This window comes from Limanda limanda, chromosome 3 (genome assembly GCF_963576545.1).
Source record: "Limanda limanda chromosome 3, fLimLim1.1, whole genome shotgun sequence".
Taxonomy (NCBI): Eukaryota; Metazoa; Chordata; class Actinopteri; order Pleuronectiformes; family Pleuronectidae; genus Limanda; species Limanda limanda.
Window position 1 is genome coordinate 7,770,733 of NC_083638.1, and position 22,260 is coordinate 7,792,992.

The 22,260-nt window shown below is 40.2% G+C and overlaps 1 protein-coding gene across 1 annotated transcript in view; it reads right to left on the reverse strand.

Moving 5' to 3' along the window:
• Positions 1-262: 262 nt before the first annotated feature.
• LOC132998854 (N-acetyllactosaminide alpha-1,3-galactosyltransferase-like) overlaps positions 263-22,260 on the reverse strand; it is a 35,301-nt gene continuing 13,303 nt past the window's right edge. Inside the window, exons 2-3 of the mRNA XM_061068601.1 lie at positions 5,982-6,119; positions 263-950 (exon numbers count right to left, since the gene is read on the reverse strand). Of these exons, the coding sequence (XP_060924584.1) occupies positions 263-950; positions 5,982-6,119 (826 nt within the window). The remainder of the gene's footprint in view (positions 951-5,981; positions 6,120-22,260) is intronic.

The window sequence follows — 22,260 nt, forward strand, 5'->3', positions numbered from 1 at the left end:
AAAATCTCAAGCTCAGTTTAATTATCAAGGTTGGTTTGACTATTCTTTGCCAGCAGCTAAAGTGCAAGTGTCTAATTTAATATATTCGAACATGCATCATTTCCCACATGATGTGTTGTTTTCCACGTTCCTGAAGGTATCATGGAGGTTATATCTCTACAATTTGTTCTGATCTATCTCAGCTTTGATGACCCGATTAGAATTTATTGGTCAAAGTCAGCGTGACCTCTGAAAAGAATTGGCTCCATCTTTTCAAAGTTTTTCAGACATTAGTGCGAAGTGTATCATAATGTTTTGGTGCCCATCTCAGACGGACGATTTTTATGTTGCTCTTGTCACCCATCCCATAGTTCCAGCAATACTCGGGGGGGAGCAGCTTGCTTGGTTTGTTCAGCCAGAAGTACTTGTTGAGGTGACTCTCATCGTGCCACACAGCTTCCACGTCATTTATTTTGTCCTCCATGATGCTCAGGTAGCAGGCGTCTGTCAGATTCTTCACGTTTGCACACAATCCTCCAAAGATGGCAGCATGGTAGTAGAAATCTCCAGTTTCCATGAAGGCTGTGGATTTCTTGTTTCTGTCATAGCTCCACTCTTCCTTTGGAGCTTTGTAGAAACCAGCATGGATCAAAGCCACAGAATCCCCCAGAGCCTCTGAGCCGAACCTCGCTTCAAACACTTGATCCACATCGAAGCAGAAGATGTATCTGAAGTTGGAAGCAATCTCCGATTCTATGAGATCCGATATCATACTCATGCGCATCATAGAGATGTCCTGCCATCTGGTGTACATTTTCACTTTGATAACCTTGAGGCTTCGCTGGGGGCCGAGCTTGATTTGCGGTACCTTCTCAGGTGAATCTGTAAACACGTAGTACGTCACTGGTAACCCCAACATAAAGTGTTGCTCTGCTGAGGTCAGGAAATCCTTGTAGTAGGCATCCAGGTACCTGAGATAGAGACAACAAAACAGAAATTGACTGTGCCATAGTCCAACTGATCATTTGCACTTTGTTCAGTTGGAGTCAGGTAGCGTTTCTAAATCGTCACCCACATTTGGAAAAAGTACGACGTATGAAAATATCCGCATCTCAGCAGTCACAATATTCACAGGGTGAACAAACCTGCCCACAGCAAACACAGTGAGAGCCACGGATGACCGGAGTTGAATATGCAGCTCATCATAAGCCTTCCCGTCAAATGTCCCGTTCCACATGATCGGGGCATTCCAGGATGTGATTGTTTTAACCTGCTGTCTGGCCCTGGAAATAGACAAGATGAAAATCTGTTCTGTACCCTGCTTCTCAGGAAATACAAAAAAAACGAGCACATCCATTTTGAAGCGTTGCATGCTTTTTGTCTGAAAAAACAAAAATAACCAGTTCTGAGAGAGAAAGAGACGTGACCTTTGCAAGACATAAAGTTTCCTTTGATCTAGGAAGACTGAAATCAAAGGATTCATGGTCGTGTTTTAATGGCCAGAACATCGTGTTTTCATGGCGTGTAATCAAACTTTGACGCCACGCCACGGTCACACCGTGTGATTAAAAAAAATGCGTCAAGTCAGTTTTTATCTCCATCTTGTTGTGATGACACTCATCTCAATTTGACGTTGATCCGATGAAAACCCTGGTACAAGTACATCAAAGTAAAAATGTGGAATATGGCCAAAATGGCCACTAAATGCAAGATAGCAGGCTTCCTGTTGTGTTTTTCAAATTGCACATCTAGACTTTTTGTTTGTCTGGTCATGATACTCCTGTGTATCGATTTTTGTGAAGATCAGTCAATGTGAACGCGTTCAGGGGGCTCGGGGGGCACCGTTGAGCCATTTTGCCACGCCCATTGGAAATTACTCCAGAATACGTACATTTTCACCACTTTCAAATTTTCTGCAAATGTTGGTAAGAATGTGAGCATGTCAAAGCCCTGAAAAAGCCAATGAATTTGCCTACAATAGGGCCTCACTGTCTCACTCTTTGTTCGGTGCTCAGGTCGTAATAATAATGTACAGACTGATGCTAATAGTATACTGTAAATATAAGTAAACACAGCCCTATAGTGTGTTTTAGTATGTGGACAGCACTGAACTGTATATTAAGGTTACAGTAAGAAAACGATAAATCCCTGTAAACCCTGCTGCCGGCAGCTCAATGTGAATTTAAGAAAATACAGCAATGCACTGTTCAGTTGATTTAGTTTTTTACGGTAATACGCTGTAAAGTTGATTACAGTATGAGTACTGTAAAATAACAGTAAACTGCAGGGAACCCTGCTGCCAGCAGATAACTGTTAATATACATTTGTTTACAGTGCAAGTGTCAGATCTCTTACCCGAAGTTAAGGTCGGCATCTATGTTCCTCCTCTCTTCTTTCTCTCTGGGCACCGGCAGGTTTTCTTCAATGGAAACAAATCTAAAGGATCTTTAAAAAAAAGCCACCGTCGTCAAGACAGTGAAGTAAATTGAGGTGATTCTGGCAATGAAATTACATCATCTCACACAGAAAGTTCTGCAGCTGTTCAGGAAGAGCGTGAAGTATTTTCACCTGTTGTATAAAAAGGTGAAGCTGAGCACCAACATCACAAAATAGAGGCCGAGCCCCCATTTTGTCACAGTATTACGGAGCCGCCTGCAACGATAGAAAAGCAGGAAAAGAACAAGTTGAATTTGTGTAATATAAAGTTACAAAATATGTCACTTCATATCTTTACAGCCTTACAAGGGAAATGTGTGTTGAACAGACATTTAGCATGAACGTGAAGCACAGTGACAACATATTAAAAAGGTGAATACTGTAAAGTGTGTACGTTGTGCAGGATTATGCAAAAAAAGGAACAAACCAATTACCTCCCAACTCGGTGGAGGGGTGGGGCCTGCGTCTGGCAGGAACCAATTCAATTTCAGTTCAATTCAATTTAACTTCTATTGCAGTATAGAGATGAACTAATAGTGGTAAAAATGATGTTTAGTTGTGTGAACAGTTCTTTGATTTAGTTCTAATTTAACTGAAATGCTTTGTACTTTTAACTCTTATCGTATGTGCACTCTGTGTCATCATGTCTTTATCTCATTTAGCAATTAAAAAAAATACAATAGAGTTTAGATCAGGGGTGGGCAAACTTTTTGACTCGCGGGCCACAATGGGTTCTAAAATTTGACAGAGGGGCCGGGCCAGGTTCAGATGGATGGAGTGTTTTTGTGAACTAATATAAATGACATGGAAAAATCATTAAATGAAAGGATTTGGCCTTTACCAAGTAGCAAAGCAATTTTTTGCAAGGCCATTTAACAAAAACCCGCCTTCAGAGAAAGGCTTGATAGCCTTTGCTATTTCGAATGCCCCCCAAAAAACATGCCTTGGTAGATGACTCTTTAATCGCAGTTTGTCTGTGAAAAATACCTCTGAGCTGCACCCACCCGTTCTTGCGTTGACTGCTTGCTAGCATAGTTAGCATGCTTCGTAGCAAAGTGACGGCTGATGTTGTACTCCATGAAAACTGCGACAGTTTCTCGGCATATCAGGCATACAGCCTTCGATTGGACTTCAGTGAAAAAAGTATTTGTTGTCTATACACCACACAAATTTAATTTAGCTGACGCTTTTATCCATTGTAAAAGTTCGGCGGGCCGGATTAAAAAGCCCAACGGGCCGTATATGGCCCGGAGGCCGTACTTTGCCCATGTCTGGTTTAGATGCTTTTATGTACAAATCGTCGCTGAAGGAATGTGGATGGTTTGGATTGAGCAAGCTTTTTTTTTTTTTTGTGATCAAATTTTTATTGGGATTTGAAGAACAACAATTATCATCATTCAACAGCGCATAAATAAAGTAATTACCGTATACAAACATAAGTATACCCATGTACTCACACACACAGATACACACATACACACCGGATAATAATAAAATGAAGACATAAAAATAAAATAGAACGATATCTGAAGATAAATATATAGGAACAATTAAGTGCAATACATATGTCATAGAAGCAAAAAGGAAAAAGGTGCCATTGAAGTGTAACCTAGTTAGATCTATCAAATGGTTAGATTCCGTCCACAATTTACAGTACACACTAAAACATAAACAGGCAATATAAACCAAAGAAAAGAAAAGAAAGCAGGACCAGGCATGTATCTGCCTGGTCCTGCTTTCTATCTGAAAGCAGGTTAAGATATTCATCAATAGATGAATATCTGAACAAAGAGTTACCTCATCGCTTGGAAACTTTCCAGCAAACAAGTTCAACCACGATTATGGCTTCTGGTGATGGTGGTAAAACTGCACCTTTGAGGGAATAACAGCATTTTAACCATTAACAAATGAAAACGTTTTCAAGTCAACCAACAAACGGCATCTTACTCAGAGCAGTGGATTCCTGTAGGAATAATAATAATAAAGATAATTACATTTTATTCATCCAGCGCTTTTCAAATCTTTTACCGCACTGTGTTTTCAGATGTTTTGAACAAATGAAATGCATGTTTTTCATAAAAACAAAAGTTACAGCGGCTTGTACAAGGTTGAGGATTTTTTATTATATTTGCAAAAAAATTTAAACTACATAACTAATATGAAGAAGTTTCAAACGTATTGATAAATCTGACTTGTAGCCACTGACTCTAACAGAAGAACTGAAGAGGATTTAGAAGAAGAAGTTAAACACATCCCGTATGTCATGATAAAAAGTTGAAGACAAAGAAATGTTTGTATAAAACTGAGTTTCTGCCAATTCAGGGTTTCAGTTTGTCGAGTTCCATCAGCAAACTCTGAGACATGTTTACCTACCCGTGTGCAAGTTGTTTTCACTGGCGTGGATCTGGTGAAGATGAACAAGCAACGCTGGTCAGCAAGCTGAGTTTGGATTTTCCTCTGGTGTCACGATCCAAATGGCAAAAGCCGCCGTGTAAGAGTCCAGGACGTTATCAGTGTATCCCCTACCACTGCCAATAATTCAGCAGGTGTGTCTGCTACCTGCAGAGAGGGTGTGGTTCATCCTCACACATTGGGCTCACTCAGACATTGTATTAGCCGACTGGCAGGAAAAGTAACTGACATTTGCCTTCTCACGTACAGACAAATAACAGGCAGTGTTGTTCAAGTTCACACCTCTCATGAACTAGTTCAAAGTTCTGTTCATACAAGTAAACATGAATAGTTCACGTTCATAGTTCACCATTTAAATTCTGAACGAGTTCATAGTTCAGTTCATTTCATAGTTTTAAGGTGGAAAGTGAGAATGAAAGACTTAACTTCTTTTTTAAAAAACTGTCCATCACTACCCCTTGCCTTTACTGTCGGAATCTTTATCAGACAGTGTGTAAAAATCCCTCAGATAATAATAAGGTGCATCGCATGTAGTCTGTAATTTAATGTCATCCATCTTCAAGAACTTCTCCGCTGTTTGCTACGTTCAATGTCGGGTGTCAAGGGTAAATGACGTATTCTCCACTCAAGCCTATGGGGAGAGTACGTAGACCTCCCCCCTCTCTCTTTTTATCTTTATCACTGCTTGTGTCTCTGTATGGATAGGCAGAGGGGGACATTTAATAATGTGATTGGTCAAATTGGTCAAATTAAAACTCCAGGACAACAGAAGGGGAATACAAACTATGGGATGCATATTTTATCATTTATTTCATATAAAATATGTCATCAATATCGTTTAAAATCATTTTTCACTGTGTTGGTGCTTCACCACACTCTAACATTAATGCCCTGGCAGTGGCAATTATCTTTAGTTTTGTGTTTGTATTGATAACATTGTTTAAGTTGACATCCAGGTACCTGAGATAGAGACAACAAAACAGAAATTGACTGAAATTGACTGTGAAATCAACTGAACAAAGTCCAACTGATCATTTGCACTTTGTTCAGTTGGAGTCAGGTAGCGTTTCTAAATCATCACCAAATTTGGAAAAAGTATGACGAATGAAAATGTCCGCATCTCAGCAGTCACAATATTCACGGGGTGAACAAACCTGCCCACAGCAAACACAGTGAGAGCCACGGACGACCGGAGTTGAATATGCAGCTCATCATAAGCCTTCCCGTCAAATATCCCGTTCCACATGATCGGGCCATTCCAGGATGTGATTGTTTTAACCTGCTGTCTGGCCCTGGAATTAGACAAGATGAAAACAAAGTTGACGATGAAGATGAACAGATTATTTTGAAGCCTCAGTCTTGAAACTCAATTTTCAAGATTTATTATAAATGATAAAATAAATGAATTTACAACCAATCATAACAATAAGATGTGCAACAGAGCGAATTCTGAACATCTTTATTAGGGCCCGAGCACAGACATCAAAGGTGTCTGGTGAGACCCTATTGAAATTGTAAGGATTATTATTATTAGGGCCCGAGCACAGACATCAAAGGTGTCTGGTGAGACCCTATTGAAATTGTAAGGATTATTATTATTATTATTATTATTATTATTCAGGCAAATGAATTGGCTTTTTGAGGGCTTTAACATGCTCAACTTCTTACCAAAATTTGCAGAAAGTTAGAAAGTGGTGAAAATTTACGTATTCTGAAGGAATTTTCAATGGGCGTCGCAAAATGGCTCAACGGTGCCCCCCGAGACAGCCCGAGACCCCCGGAAGGTGTTCCCATTGACCTATCTTCACAAAAATCGATATACAGGTGTATCATGACCAAACAAACAAAAAAGTCTCTGGGTGCAATTGGAAAAACACAACAGGAAGCCTGCTATATTGCATTTAGTGGCCATTTTGACCATATTCCACATTTTTTCTTTGATACACTTGTACCAGGGTTTTCATCGGATCAACTTCAAATTGAGATGAGTGTCATCACGACAAGATGGAGATAAAAACTGACTGACGGATTTTTTTTTAATCACACAGTGTGACCGTGGCGTGGCGTCAAAGTTTGATTACACGCCATTAAAACATGATGTTCTGTAACGCGGACATACATGGACCATGAATCCTTTGATTTCAGTCTTCCTAGATCAAAGGAAACTTTATGTCTTGTTATTATTATTATTATTATTATTCAGGCAAATGAATTGGCTTTTTGAGGGCTTTAACATGCTCAACTTCTTACCAAAATTTGCAGAAAGTTAGAAAGTGGTGAAAATTTACGTATTCTGAAGGAATTTTCAATGGGCGTCGCAAAATGACTCAACGGTGCCCCCCGAGACAGCCCGAGACCCCCGGAAGGTGTTCCCATTGACCTATCTTCACAAAAATCGATATACAGGTGTATCATGACCAGACAAACAAAAAAGTCTCTTGGTGCAATTGGAAAAACACAACAGGAAGCCTGCTATTTTGCATTTAGTGGCCATTTTGGCCATATTCCACATTTTTTCTTTGATACACTTGTACTTATTATTATTATTATTATTATTATTATTATTATTATTATTCAGGCAAATGAATTGGCTTTTTGAGGGCTTTAACATGCTCAACTTCTTACCAAAATTTGCAGAAAGTTAGAAAGTGGTGAAAATTTACGTATTCTGAAGGAATTTTCAATGGGCGTCGCAAAATGGCTCAACGGTGCCCCCCGAGACATCCCGAGACCCCCGGAAGGTGTTCCCATTGACCTATCTTCACAAAAATCGATATACAGGTGTATCATGACCAGACAAACAAAAAAGTCTCTGGGTGCAATTGGAAAAACACAACAGGAAGCCTGCTATATTGCATTTAGTGGCCATTTTGGCCATATTCCACATTTTTTCTTTGATACACTTGTACCAGGGTTTTCATCGGATCAACTTCAAATTGAGATGAGTGTCATCACGACAAGATGGAGATAAAAACTGACTGACGGATTTTTTTTTAATCACACAGTGTGACCGTGGCGTGGCGTCAAAGTTTGATTACACGCCATTAAAACATGATGTTCTGTAACGCGTACATACATGGACCATGAATCCTTTGATTTCAGTCTTCCTAGATCAAAGGAAACTTTACGTCTTGCAAAGGTTACGTCTCTCTTTATTATTATTATTATTATTCAGGCAAATGAATTGGCTTTTTGAGGGCTTTAACATGCTCAACTTCTTACCAAAATTTGCAGAAAGTTAGAAAGTGCTGAAAATTTACATATTCTGAAGGAATTTTCAATGGGCGTCGCAAAATGGCTCAACGGTGCCCCCCGAGACAGCCCGAGACCCCCGGAAGGTGTTCCCATTGACCTATCTTCACAAAAATCGATATACAGGTGTATCATGACCAGACAAACAAAAAAGTCTCTTGGTGCAATTGGAAAAACACAACAGGAAGCCTGCTATTTTGCATTTAGTGGCCATTTTGGCCATATTCCACATTTTTTCTTTGATACACTTGTACCAGGGTTTTCATCGGATCAACTTCAAATTGAGATGAGTGTCATCACAACAAGATGGAGATAAAAACTGACTGACAGATTTTTTTTTAATCACACGGTGTGACCGTGGCGTGGTGTCAAAGTTTGATAACACGCCATTAAAACACGATGTTCTGTAACGCGGACATACATGGACCATGAATTCTTTGATTTCAGTCTTCCTAGATCAAAGGAAACTTTATGTCTTGCAAAGGTTACGTCTCTCTCTCTCTCAGAACTGGTTATTTTTGTTTTTTCAGACAAAAAGCATGCAACGCTTCAAAATGGATGTGCTCGGGCCCACCCAGTGCTGCTTTGCAGCCCTAAAATTTTTATTATTATTATTATTATTATTATTATTATTATTATTATTCAGGCAAATGAATTGGCTTTTTGAGGGCTTTAACATGCTCAATTTCTTACCAAAATTTGCAGAAAGTTAGAAAGTGGTGAAAATTTACGTATTCTGAAGGAATTTTCAATGTCTAATTTACATTGTGTTTTACTACTACCAGGGCTGGACTGGGAGAACAAAACGGCCCGGGCATTTTTTGGCTCAGACCGGCCCACATAATTAGCCGAGCATATCTGCCATTAAATTGACGTAACTTATGTCTTCTAAATGTCTTAAAGTAGCTCATATTAAAAGTACTTAAGTATCAAAAGTATCTGGTGTTGAAATGTACTTATTATTATTATTATTATTATTATTATTATTATTATTATTATTATTATTATTATTTTATATTTGTGTCTTTTATCTGATATTTGAGAGAGTGAAACCAGTTGGCTGCCATCTTTGCAACGACTTCTGGGAGTTAGTCAGGGTAACAAAACCAGGCTAATATTTGAATGAATGGGTAAAGAGCCACACCTTCATGTAACGACTACATTTACACAATCACTTGTCCAATCTGATTAAAAACGACTTAAAAAGTTTGAAGGATCTTAATGTTTCATATCAACGTCTTAAGTGTGTGACAGTTTTAGATAGATGCAGTTGATATCCTCCACTTCCGTGTTTATTCCAAGTTCCCACACTTTGTAATTCTTTAAAGTTTGGCTGGAGATTTGCGGTTCAGTGGGAGTGGCCGACCATGTGTCATAACATTTTAGAGATTAGTCTCCTCAGGATTGTGAATGTGGTTTGTCTGCTCGTTTCATTTATTTCTTCATTTAATTATTTACTTCTATATTTATTTATCTGTCTATTTATTTTTTAAACTTACATGTTTTTGGTCCTTCATATAATATGGCTATCCGGTTATCATGCTAACTTCAGTCGATATAAAACAGAAAAGATAGATATGAAAAAGTGTGCAGTCAATTGTGGAATATATGCAAATGATTTAGAAAATCCATAGTTACCACCCCTACAATGAAGGGTTGAGTAAGTATTGTGCAGTGATTAAGAGTTTTACATTTACATTGCACAAGGCTTGTGAGATGTATCAATAATATTTTACATATCAACGCATTCTCAGGTTTGAAAGAAAATGTGGGGGAGGAATAAAGAGCAGTGAATTGAACTTCTGAATCCATTCACCCTGACCTGGAAAATACTAAAGACCCGGTGAAATGACCAAGCTATCAAGAAGAATGAAGGCTGGTCGCACAACAGCTGACCTGCTTACAGGTCTGATGAGAGGATGAGCTGAGATGGAGGGGTCAGTGCTCACTTATTGTTAATGGTACTTATTGTCATCCATCTTTTGTTTATCCATACTAATCATGAATGTGTGGAGGTTGCTTCAGGAGGAAGCATGAAAGTTGTCAAGAGCTCACATCTGTCAAACCACAAAAGTGGATGTCATTAGGAGCCCATCAAGGTCATGGGGTAGAGTAAGTCTGTCTTGGATGGGGGTGGGGTGGGGTGGGAGCGATATGCAACCAAAGACTGAGAAGAGAGGATGCACATTGACAATGGGCCAGCGACTGCAGGACAGTGTGTGTGTGTGTGAGGGGCCGCTCTCAGGAGGATCAACCTCTCCATGTTAACATCTGTTCCACGAGAACAACATAATCCCCTTGTCCTTAAAATCATAGTTTCCTCCCTCCACACAGGCTGGTTGCATTCATTGTTCTCTTTTCAGTTGTTTACCTCAAGATTTAAACCTGAGGTGTCATGTTAATAATGATTAAGTGAGGGCACTTAATGACTTCTGAGATATAAAACATATAAACATCTCATCTGAAGCATCTTGGAGATACACAAATAAAGGTTTGCTTCATTCGGATCTTGGCTGGAGGTTGTTTTTGCTTATTTTTTTGTTTTAATGTTTGATTTCATCATATATTCACATATGCTACACATATTTAATTCTTTAAAGTCACCAAGTCATGCGATTCTGTCTTTGTATTATGTTAATGAGAGTATAGCTTAAAATGAAGTGTCATCAGAACAATAGCTTGTGGGCTAATCTCATTGAGAGCTAAGGCAAGGCAGAGATTGGAGGGGATGAGGTGGGTGGGTGGGGGGTGCATGGTGCACACATGGCACTGGGGTGAGCCTAATCACGGCCTCGCAGAAATCCTCACAAATGGGGAGGGGGATGGGGGCCGTCCCTGCAGTGACTCATTTAGTCTTTGAAGAAAGCATTTTCCCTCCTGTAACACAACCGGCCTTTGCCTCAACACAAAGACTCATCTTTTGTGTGTCTTTTATATTCTTTCTTTTTCTGCTCTGTGTGTATGCACAGCTGAGATAGACGAGGGAGTGTCACCCCGTAGACGAGACCTGACACTTGGTTCAACCGGTTTTATAATAAACTGGACAGTTTTCATCCCTCCCATTTCCTTGGCCCCTGCAGTTTTTGTGGGCCTTTCCATTGTTCGGCCTGCCACCGAGCCACAACAGGGTGGCACTCCTTTCCTTCCCCTCACACTGGAGTCATAGGAAAATCTACAACATCTCTGAGAAGTGACATGTAATGTTCCAACAAACCTGTGCACTATCATGATCATGTCCATTTTCTATTATTTCTACTTCAAACTCAAAATAATAACTAATAACTCCGGACTTTTCTAAGAACTTTTTAGATATTTAGTTCAGTAAAGTCAGATAGATAAGGGATAGGGTTCATTGATTGTATTAGTTGTAGCTCACAGCAAAGATTGCTATTGGCTTTTAAAGTCACAGTAATGGTACATTGACCATAAACTCACAGGAGGTATATTTGTCTGGAGATGTAATGGACATGGGATAATACTGCAATTCAATCAACCCATCACTATCATACTGTTTCCATATTAATTTAATAAAGGAATGTATTTCCAAACACATCTAGCAGACTCAGAGCAACAAAAGTCTACATATACAGCCATATGTTTCTGGTTATTATTATTATTATTATTATTAGGGCCCGAGCACAGACATCAAAGGTGTCTGGTGAGACCCTATTGAAATTGTAAGGATTATTATTATTATTATTATTATTATTATTATTCAGGCAAATGAAATGGCTTTTTGAGGGCTTTAACATGCTCAACTTCTTACCAAAATTTGCAGAAAGTTAGAAAGTGGTGAAAATTTACATATTCTGAAGGAATTTTCAATGGGCGTCGCAAAATGGCTCAACGGTGCCCCCCGAGACCCCCCGAGACCCCCAGAAGGTGTTCCCATTGACCTATCTTCACAAAAATCGATATACAGGTGTATCATGACCAGACAAACAAAAAAGTCTCTTGGTGCAATTGGAAAAACACAACAGGAAGCCTGCTATTTTGCATTTAGTGGCCATTTTGGCCATATTCCACATTTTTTCTTTGATACACTTGTACCAGGGTTTTCATCGGATCAACTTCAAATTGAGATGAGTGTCATCACAACAAGATGGAGATAAAAACTGACTGACAGATTTTTTTTTAATCACACGGTGTGACCGTGGCGTGGTGTCAAAGTTTGATTACACGCCATTAAAACACGATGTTCTGTAACGCGGACATACATGCACCATGAATCCTTTGATTTCAGTCTTCCTAGATCAAAGGAAACTTTATGTCTTGCAAAGGTTACGTCTCTCTCTCTCTCAGAACTGGTTATTTTTGTTTTTTCAGACAAAAAGCATGCAACGCTTCAAAATGGATGTGCTCGGGCCCACCCAGTGCTGCTTTGCAGCCCTAAAATTTTTATTATTATTATTATTTAATATATATATATCCCTATAGGATGCAGCATTTACATTTTCAAAGACTTGACGCCGCATGCTGTCTCAGAGATAACGGAAAAATATCTTTATTATTATTATTATTATTATTCAGGCAAATGAATTGGCTTTTTGAGGGCTTTAACATGCTCAACTTCTTACCAAAATTAGCAGAAAGTTAGAAAGTGGTGAAAATTTACGTATTCTGAAGGAATTTTCAATGGGCGTCGCAAAATGGCTCAATGGTGCCCCCCGAGACCCCCCGAGACCCCCGGAAGGTGTTCCCATTGACCTATCTTCACAAAAAACGATATACAGGTGTATCATGACCAAACAAACAAAAAAGTCTCTGGGTGCAATTGTAAAAACAAAACAGGAAGCCTGATATTTTGTATTTAGTGGCCATTTTGGCCATATTCCACATTTTTTCTTTGATACACTTGTACCAGGGTTTTCATCGGATCAACTTCAAATTGAGATGAGTGTCATCACAACAAGATGGAGATAAGAACTGACTGACGGATTTTTTTTTAATCACACGGTGTGACCGTGGCGTGGCGTCAAAATTTGATTACACGCCATTAAAACACGATGTTCTGTAACGCGGACATACATGGACCATGAATCCTTTGATTTCAGTCTTCTTAGATCAAAGGAAACTTTATGTCTTGCAAAGGTCACGTCTCTTTCTCTCTCAGAACTGGTTATTTTTGTTTTTTCAGACAAAAAGCATGCAACGCTTCAAAATGGATGTGCTCGGGCCCACCCAGTGCTGCTTTGCAGCCCTAAAAATTTTAGTTAATATTTATTATTATTATTCAGGCAAATGAATTGGCTTTTTGAGGGCTTTAACATGCTCAACTTCTTACCAAAATTTGCAGAAAGTTAGAAAGTGGTGAAAATTTACGTATTCTGAAGGAATTTTCAATGGGCGTCGCAAAATGGCTCAACGGTGCCCCCCGAGACAGCCCGAGACCCCCGGAAGGTGTTCCCATTGACCGATCTTCACAAAAATCAATACACAGGTGTATTTATTATTAGGGCCCGAGCACCGAATGGTGAGAGGCCCTATTGAAATTGTAAGGATTATTATTATTGTGACTATGCGGAATTTGCTTTTTGAGGGCTTTCCCATGCTCAAAAACTTTCTAAACTTTGCAGTATATTAGAACTTGGTGAAAATGACAGTATTCTGGAGTATTTGGAAATGGGCGTGGCAAAATGGCTCAACAGCGCCCCCTGGAACCCAGCCGCTAGGTTTCCACTTAACCGATTTTCACCAAAATCGGGCGAGAGGTGTATTGTGACTAATGATGAAAAAAAGCCTCTTAGAGCATTATGAAAAACGCAACAGGAAGCCCGCCATTTTCTGTTTAGTGGCCATTTTGACCATATTCACCATTCTTACTTTGACATACTTGTCCCAGGGCTTTCATCAGATCAACTTCAAATTCAGATGAGTGTCATCACAACAAGATGGAGATAAAAAATGATTTAGGGATTTGTCCTTCGTCACACCGTCTAACCGTGGCGTGGCGTCAAAGTTCATCAACTCGCCGCGAAACACGAAATTGCTGTAACTTCAGTGTTCATGGTTCCATCTCACTCAAACTACATGTGTGTATCAACAGCCCCCCCCTGAAGATATTCATATGGTTTTAAGAAATGGGCGTGGCAAAAAAACTGACTAGCGCCCCCTAAAGGGCAGCCCCGGCGCTACGATTGGCTGACTTGTACAAAAATTGAGTATGGCATGTGTCTTTTCATTACAAACAAATAAGTCTCTTGGATCAATATGTTAGATCAAACAGGAAGTCCGCCATTTTGAATTTAGTGGCCATTTTGACCATATTCACCATTTTTACTTTGATGTACTTGTCCCAGGGCTTTCATCAGATCAACTTCAATTATTGATGAGTGTCATCACAACAAGATGGAGATAAAAAATGATTTAGGGATTTGTCCTTCGTCACACCGTGTAACCGTGGCGTGGCGTCAAAGTTCATCAACTCGCCGCGAAACACGAAATTGCTGTAACTTCAGTGTTCATGGTTCTATCTCACTCAAACTAAATGTGTGTATCATCAGCCCCCCCCTCAAGATATTCATATGGTTTTAAGGCCGTTTGACCGTGGCGTCGAAGTTTGATTAAACGCCATCAAAACACGAGGTTCTGTATCTCGGACATATATTGTCCAATCAAGTCCAAACTAGACATGTAAGACTAGAGTCCCAGCCTGATGACATCTACACAGAAATCATGACTTTAAATCACAGCGCCCCCTGGTGGATACAGGAAGTGAAGCGTTTATTGTCCAATTGAGTCCAAACTAGACATGTAAGACTAGAGTCCCGGCCTGATGACATCTACACAGAAATCATGACTTTAAATCACAGCGCCCCCTGGTGGCTACAGGAAGTGAAGCGTTTATTGTCCAATTGAGTCCAAACTAGACATGTAAGACTAGAGTCCCAGCCTGATGACATCTACACAGAAATCATGACTTTAAATCACAGCGCCCCCTGGTGGCTACAGGAAGTGAAGCGTTTATTGTCCAATTGAGTCCAAACTAGACATGTAAAACTAGAGTCCCAGCCTGATGACATCTACACAGAAATCATGACTTTAAATCACATTGCCCCCTGGTGGCTACAGGAAGTGAAGCGTTTATTGTCCAATTGAGTCCAAACTAGACATGTAAGACTAGAGTCCCAGCCTGATGACCTCTACACAGAAATCATGACTTTAAATCACAGCGCCCACTGGTGGCTACAGGAAGTGAAGCGTTTATTGTCCAATTGAGTCCAAACTAGACATGTAAGACTAGAGTCCCAGCCTGATGACATCTACACAGAAATCATGACTTTAAATCACAGCGCCCCCTGGTGGCTACAGGAAGTGAGGCTTTTATCCTTGCCACAGAGAGGAAAACGCATCCAACGCGGAGACGTGCCCTTGGTCATCGAACGCTCTCTCCCCCGACCGCAACAGGCTTCAACGTGCAGGTGCTCGGGCCCGCAAGTGCTACAACGTAGCCCTAGTTATTATTATTATTCAGGCAAATGAATTGGCTTTTTGAGGGCTTTAACATGCTCAACTTCTTACCAAAATTTGCAGAAAGTTAGAAAGTGGTGAAAATTTACGTATTCTGAACGAATTTTCAATGGGCGTCGCAAAATGGCTCAACGGTGCCCCCCGAGACCCCCTGAGACCCCCGGAAGGTGTTCCCATTGACCTATCTTCACAAAAATCGATATACAGGTGTATCATGACCAAACAAACAAAAAAGTCTCTGGGTGCAATTGTAATTATTATTATTATTATTATTATTATTATTATTATTATTATTATTATTATTATTATTATTATTATTTTGTAGTTTCTTTTTGTAGAAATTATACCTTCCGTTCTTCCATTTAAGACGGATGGAAATCAGGGAAGTCTGGATCCACCAAGCTTAGATGAAGTGATTTGTGTTACCTCAAAGCTCGAGGACTGTGACAGCACACCTGACACTGTGTTGCCTCAAATCGGTTCTGTACCCTGCTTCTCACGAAATCTAAAACCTAAAGAACGCTCATTGTGCTGTTCCTTGATCAAACCTGCACTACAAGTTTGGCAGCGGGGAGTGTCTGTTTAATGAAACGCTAAATTAAAATGTGATATATTATTCTACTCTGACTGTATGTTTACGTGAACCTGAAGTGTGAGGTCTGAATGTGAGTACAACAGAGGCGAAGTGACGAGGACTGACAGGAACCCTCTTGGCACGAGGCTGCATTGTTTTCATTTTCTCTTGCTACTTTCCCACCGAACTTTATTTATTGTAAATAAACACACATTGACAATTTTATTGTGTCTGCAAAAACAAGGTTATTAAACAAATTCTTTTTTTGAATGAGGTTTCAGCTTCTTAGCTATTTTCTCGTTCATCACAAAAACCTGTGCAACAAAGCCTTGTGAAAGCTTCTTGTTGGTTGTGAAACTCTGTGAAGGAAAATGACATTTATCTCTACATTTGTTGTTTCAGCCGTTTGTATTTACTTGCTCTCATGACACCAGCAGTTGTTGGACCCGAGCCTTCATGTAAACATACAAACAGTTAATCATCCTTTTCCTCCTTACTTGTGAAAGTGAGATATTAAAATACTATGTGACTAGAGCGTCTCAGTTTGTTGAAGTGTTTTCTATCTTCAGGTGTAAGAGGTGGTAACATTTATATTTCTGACATTGTGGAATATATATCTGCTCTCAGCTGACTTAATCTCCTGTGGAGCTCTGACATGATAAAAAGTTGCAGCACAAACATTTTAATCTGCTCACCGGTGACGAGGTGGCGTCACTGGTTTCTCCATGATTTCCTGCGTTTCTCCAAATACTCACTATTTCTGCTTCACTGGTTTCATATTTCAATTTAGAAACAGCTCCAATATCAGCTGCAGCAAATGGGCTCCCATAAATAATCAACAGCCTGCTCGGCCATATTTTTCCACTGGCGAATAGGCTAATTGATGGGTCCATTCCAGGATGTGATTGTTTTAACCTGCTCTCTGGCCCTGGAATTAGACAAGATGAAAACAAAGTTGATGATGAAGATGAACAGATTATTTTGAAGCCTCAGTCTTGAAACTCAATTTTCAAGATTTATTATAAATGGATGAATTTACAACCAATCATAACAATAAGATGTGCAACGTAACGAATTCTGAACATCTTTATTTGTAGTTTCTTTTTGTAGAAATTATACCTTCCGTTCTTCCATTTAAGACGGATGGAAATCAGGGAAGTCTGGATCCACCAAGCTTAGATGAAGTGATTTGTGTTACCTCAAAGCTCGAGGACTGTGACAGCACACGTGACACTGTGTTGCCTCAAATCTGTTCTGTACCCTGCTTCTCACGAAATCTAAAATCTAAAGAACGCTCATTGTGCTGTTCCTTGATCAAACCTGCACTACAAGTTTGGCAGCGGGGAGTGTCTGTTTACTGTAACGCTCAATAAAAATGTGATTATTCTACTCTGACTGTATGTTTACGTGAACCTGAAGTGTGAGGTCTGAATGTGAGTACAACAGAGGCGAAGTGACGAGGACTGACAGGAACCCTCTTGGCACGAGGCTGCATTGTTTTCATTTTCTCTTGCTACTTTCCCACCGAACTTTATTTATTGTAAATAAACACACATTGACAATTTTATTGTGTCTGCAAAAACAAGGTTATTAAATAAATTCTTTTTTTTAATGAGGTTTCAGCTTCTTAGCTATTTTCTCGTTCATCACAAAAACCTGTGCAACAAAGCCTTGTGAAAGCTTCTTGTTGGTTGTGAAACTCTGTGAAGGAAAATGACATTTATCTCTACATTTGTTGTTTCAGCCGTTTGTATTTACTTGCTCTCATGACACCAGTAGTTGTTGGACCCGAGCCTTCATGTAAACATACAAACAGTTAATCATCCTTTTCCTCCTTACTTGTGAAAGTGAGATTTTAAAATACTATGTGACTAGAGCGTCTCAGTTTGTTGAAGTGTTTTCTACCTTCAGGTGTAAGAGGTGGTAACATTTATATTTCTGACATTGTGGAATGTATATCTGCTCTCAGCTGACTTAATCTCCTGTGGAGCTCTGACATGATAAAAAGTTGCAGCACAAACATTTTAATCTGCTCACCGGGGACGAGGTGGCGTCACTGGTTTCTCCATGATTTCTTGCGTTTCTCCAAATACTCACTATTTCTGCTTCACTGGTTTCATATTTCAATTTAGAAACAGCTCCAATATCAGCTGCAGCAAATGGGCTCCCATAAATAATCAACAGCCTGCTCGGCCATATTTTTCCACTGGCGAATAGGCTCATTGTTTTTAGTCACTGGTAACATATGCACCTCTCACTTTCTGCCTGATAATGCTCTTGAACTTCTCAGCAAAATTGCATCGTTAACGACGAGGCATTTATCAAGAGGAGGGCGCCTCTGTGGGGAGGAGAGAGCTCGACAGTGGGAGGCAGCTTTTGAATCATCAGTGATGGTGTTAATGGAATCCGGGGAGCGCCGGTGTTGGAGGAGGTCAGAGTTCAAGAAGATGAGGCCTGAGGAGGAAGGTGTGAGGTGAAGGATCATTAATGCATGAATGTATCCTGGATTAGAAAGCATTGATCTCAGATGAAGATGTTGGCTTTGGCTGTCTCTATTACTCTTCTCCTGCTGCTGAGGAGGCTCGGACATTTAACCTTCAGTTTCCTATAAGGCCCTCCGCAGATTAATCAGTGTTTCCCCTGCTTTTACATCGTCTCTTTTGATCGATGTCGACCATTCGATCTGTTTTGTGTCTCGCTGCGTCTCTTTGTTTGTTTCTTTGTTCTTTTCCTCAGGAGCACAGCAGGGCAGGTTTTTTATTTCAGTCGGCTGTGCAGGCTGAATCTGTATTCCTGTCTCGTGAAGGCACGTTGCACCGGTGTACGTGTGTTGTCACTTCCCATTAGCCTGTTGTTCATTTCATACACATCATTTTGTTTGTGCAAACACTAACGCAGGGCTCGGATACACTTAAATAGAAAATCCCCAAAAAAGTTTAAAGGTAAATTGCAGACTACAGCTGTTATTAAAAAAGAACCCGTAGCATTAATGCACCTGAGCACTTGCATAGTTCTTGTCTTTTCATGTTTGCAAATTTTAATTAAGGGATTAAAACAATTAAAGCTTTTCGTTTTAGGAGCAGGAACATTTCAGCGTAAGCAGGCGGAGGCTTTAGCTGAGAGTAAGTCTCAAGAATTACACCGTAAGCAATCTGAGAGCACAGATAGATCTTTATAGTCATTGTCCACGGAGAACAATGGAAACCTGCTCGGCATTTCTTCAGCAAACACACAATTATGCTAAACACAATAAAACTGCACACAAAGCTTGAAGAGCGCCGGGTCGCCGCTATCTTTTAACTCTCCGATAATGGGATGAGATTAATTATAGTTCTGTTCTCGTTCTCTCGTTCTCTGATCAGATATTTCCTGATCTGACGTGGAGGCAGGTTCTTACAGGACAATATTCCACACTGACGTTTTCAGAATTTCACATTTCACAAGAACGATTTCTTAATGTTTGTGCATAAACTTTACAAATAAAGTTGCGCTTTATGTTTCGATGTGCCAACTTGCACACTCCACCATTTTTTTGCGCTGTCTTCATCCAATGCTCCTTTGGGATTTTGATTTTCAGCAGTGTTAGAAAAGAGAGGATAGAAATCTCTCAACTGCCCACAAGTGAGCGTTGATATTCACAAACACTTAGCAGGCAACACAAAAACATGGTAAACAGCAGGTCTACGCTCTGCCACTGACCCACAAGTAAACTTACCATTTAAATATATGAAGTCAGACCTTCCTCCCTCGTTTTCCTCCACCCTCCCTTAAATTGAACCACATACACTTTGCCCGGAGTTGTGCCGACTCCCTCCTGCACAGCGCGGCAGCAACGTGCACGCTTGTTGTTCTGTACATATGCAAAGCTCAGCACTCAAGCAGAAAGCTGTGGCAGCGTCCGGGGCATCGCTGCCCTCGCTCCACCCGTGTCCTCCCTCCTGGTGAGGACTGAAATGTCACCATTGTATCAGAAGTACAGTCACGTTGCGTGTCCTGCACACAGGCAGGCGGCATCATGAATATGGATACTTTCCAGATTTACCCACAAATAGGGAGGGTTTGTTTTGGGCTCTCAGCCCCGGGCGGGTTCAGCAACGACCTGTCGGCGCCCGGGCCAGACTCACTCTTTCATGGGGTTGTTTCCTTCCAGATTCATTGGCCACTCGCTCTGTTCTGGTTTCTACCATCTGCAGTCGTGACGGTCACCAGCCACAGAGCTGTGACTCTTTTTCTCTTTTTCCGACTCTGCTCCCCCTTGTTAAACATCAATAGTGACTGGTTGCTTTTGGCTTTTAGGCTGTCCTGGCTTTTTAAACGTCTGACGCAGCCGTTTGTCTTAGTTAGTGAAAAGCCCATTGATTTGATTTTAGCTTTTCCAGTTATTTTTTGCTGTAATTGCACATTAGAGGAGACGCCAAGCTTCTATTCATGAGGCAACATGGCTGAAGTAGATGTGTGCTACGTTTGTGATTTAAGTTTTAATAGATTTGTCAAATACAGGAACAAAGAACAAAATCAGAGGTATTAATATATAATCGGATGTGGTGATGCTTTGTTTTTTTCATGAAACAAATCAAATCAATTTTTTTGGAACAAAACCGAGTACGCCCCTGTGCATTATAACCAAAATGTTAAATTATTCAAAACCTGCGTCATTACACTTTAAATATTGGCCCCAAAGCACATCCTCAGAACAACAGAAGGGAGCAGCCCAGTGGTTTCCAGAGAAGACTAATTGCATGACTAAGGTTATAAAAGAACCAGTAAACACTGCAGCTTCCTGGGTTGTGTATTATGCATCGCGGCTCCACACGCTGAGGAATCGCTTGAGCAAGTAAACAGGCGCTCGGGGAACACGTTTGCACCGATGGTGAGGAGGTAAAGGAAGAGCTGTCAGCGCCGGGGCTCTGAAGCTTCATGACACTTAAGCGGGGGGGATTACTTCTTCTTTCTTCCCATCGCATAAACCGGATCAACTTTATTTATATAGAACAGATGCTGCTGCATTTTGGACGAGATGGAGACGAGATGAACAAGCACGACTCTTGTTCATCTGAAGCCTTTTTCAGGAATGAAATCCGGAGAGTGTCCGTTCAAGGGATCAGGACTCAGTCTGGAATTCACATGTGACACAACACAGCAGGAGATTCTCTGGTCAGATGTGTTCACAACAAACGTTTCCAAAATATAAAAAGTGTTGCAGTTAGCAATGGGAGGATATGAACAAATCGATTGTGACTGCATGAGGCAGAAAGTATATTACCTTATTAATCAGTTTTTCAAACTTCATATCCAGGGTCTATCTGCATGTGATTCAGCAGAGGGGGGGCCAATGGGCCGAGAAGAGTGTAAATAATATTTGTCAGATTCATCGGACCAAATAAAACAACCTCTGTTTAATTCCCATAGAGTCGAAGAAGGTTTGTATCCATCCAGTCAGTCAGTCAGTCAGTCAACCAGTTAGTTTGTGGTAGTTATTTGGTTTTAAACAAGTGCAGATCTGTTTATCATCTGCATAACATTGAATAATGAAGGCAAAACTGAAGCAAATAGATGGAGAAGAGGATCGTAGGATGGAAGTAGGGATATAAAACCTTGTTAATGATGACATCCACAGAGGAGTAAGAGATATTTCCTGGTCCTTACCAGCGAGAGGAAGGAGATCCTGAAGGAAATGTGGGATAAATATGTAGAAAACCAGTTTAAAACATGTACAGGAGGCAAATGAGTAAAGGCCAGAAGATATAAAAAATGTTATATCAGTCGATAGAGATATAGGGTGGATCAATTATGTGTTATATTAATGACCTGTGCTTTGCATGAGCACGATATTAATATACAGCTTAGGAAAAAAAGAAGGTACCTCATTAGAGTTGTCACAAATCTGCATCTCTTCATGGCAGCGATTTCCTTTCAGTGTCTGTTGAATTTTGAATTTGGGAGAAATGTTAATTTTGTTTGAACACATTACCTATGAACCCTAAAGCCAGAAAAACAGATAATACGTCACAGTTTTGGTGTCACAGTTGTTTTCCAGAGATGTACATAGAATTTCTGTGATATTACTATTGATCACAATCATATTGTGATAATTATTGATATTGTTTTAACACCCAGCTCCTCATGTACATGTCAGA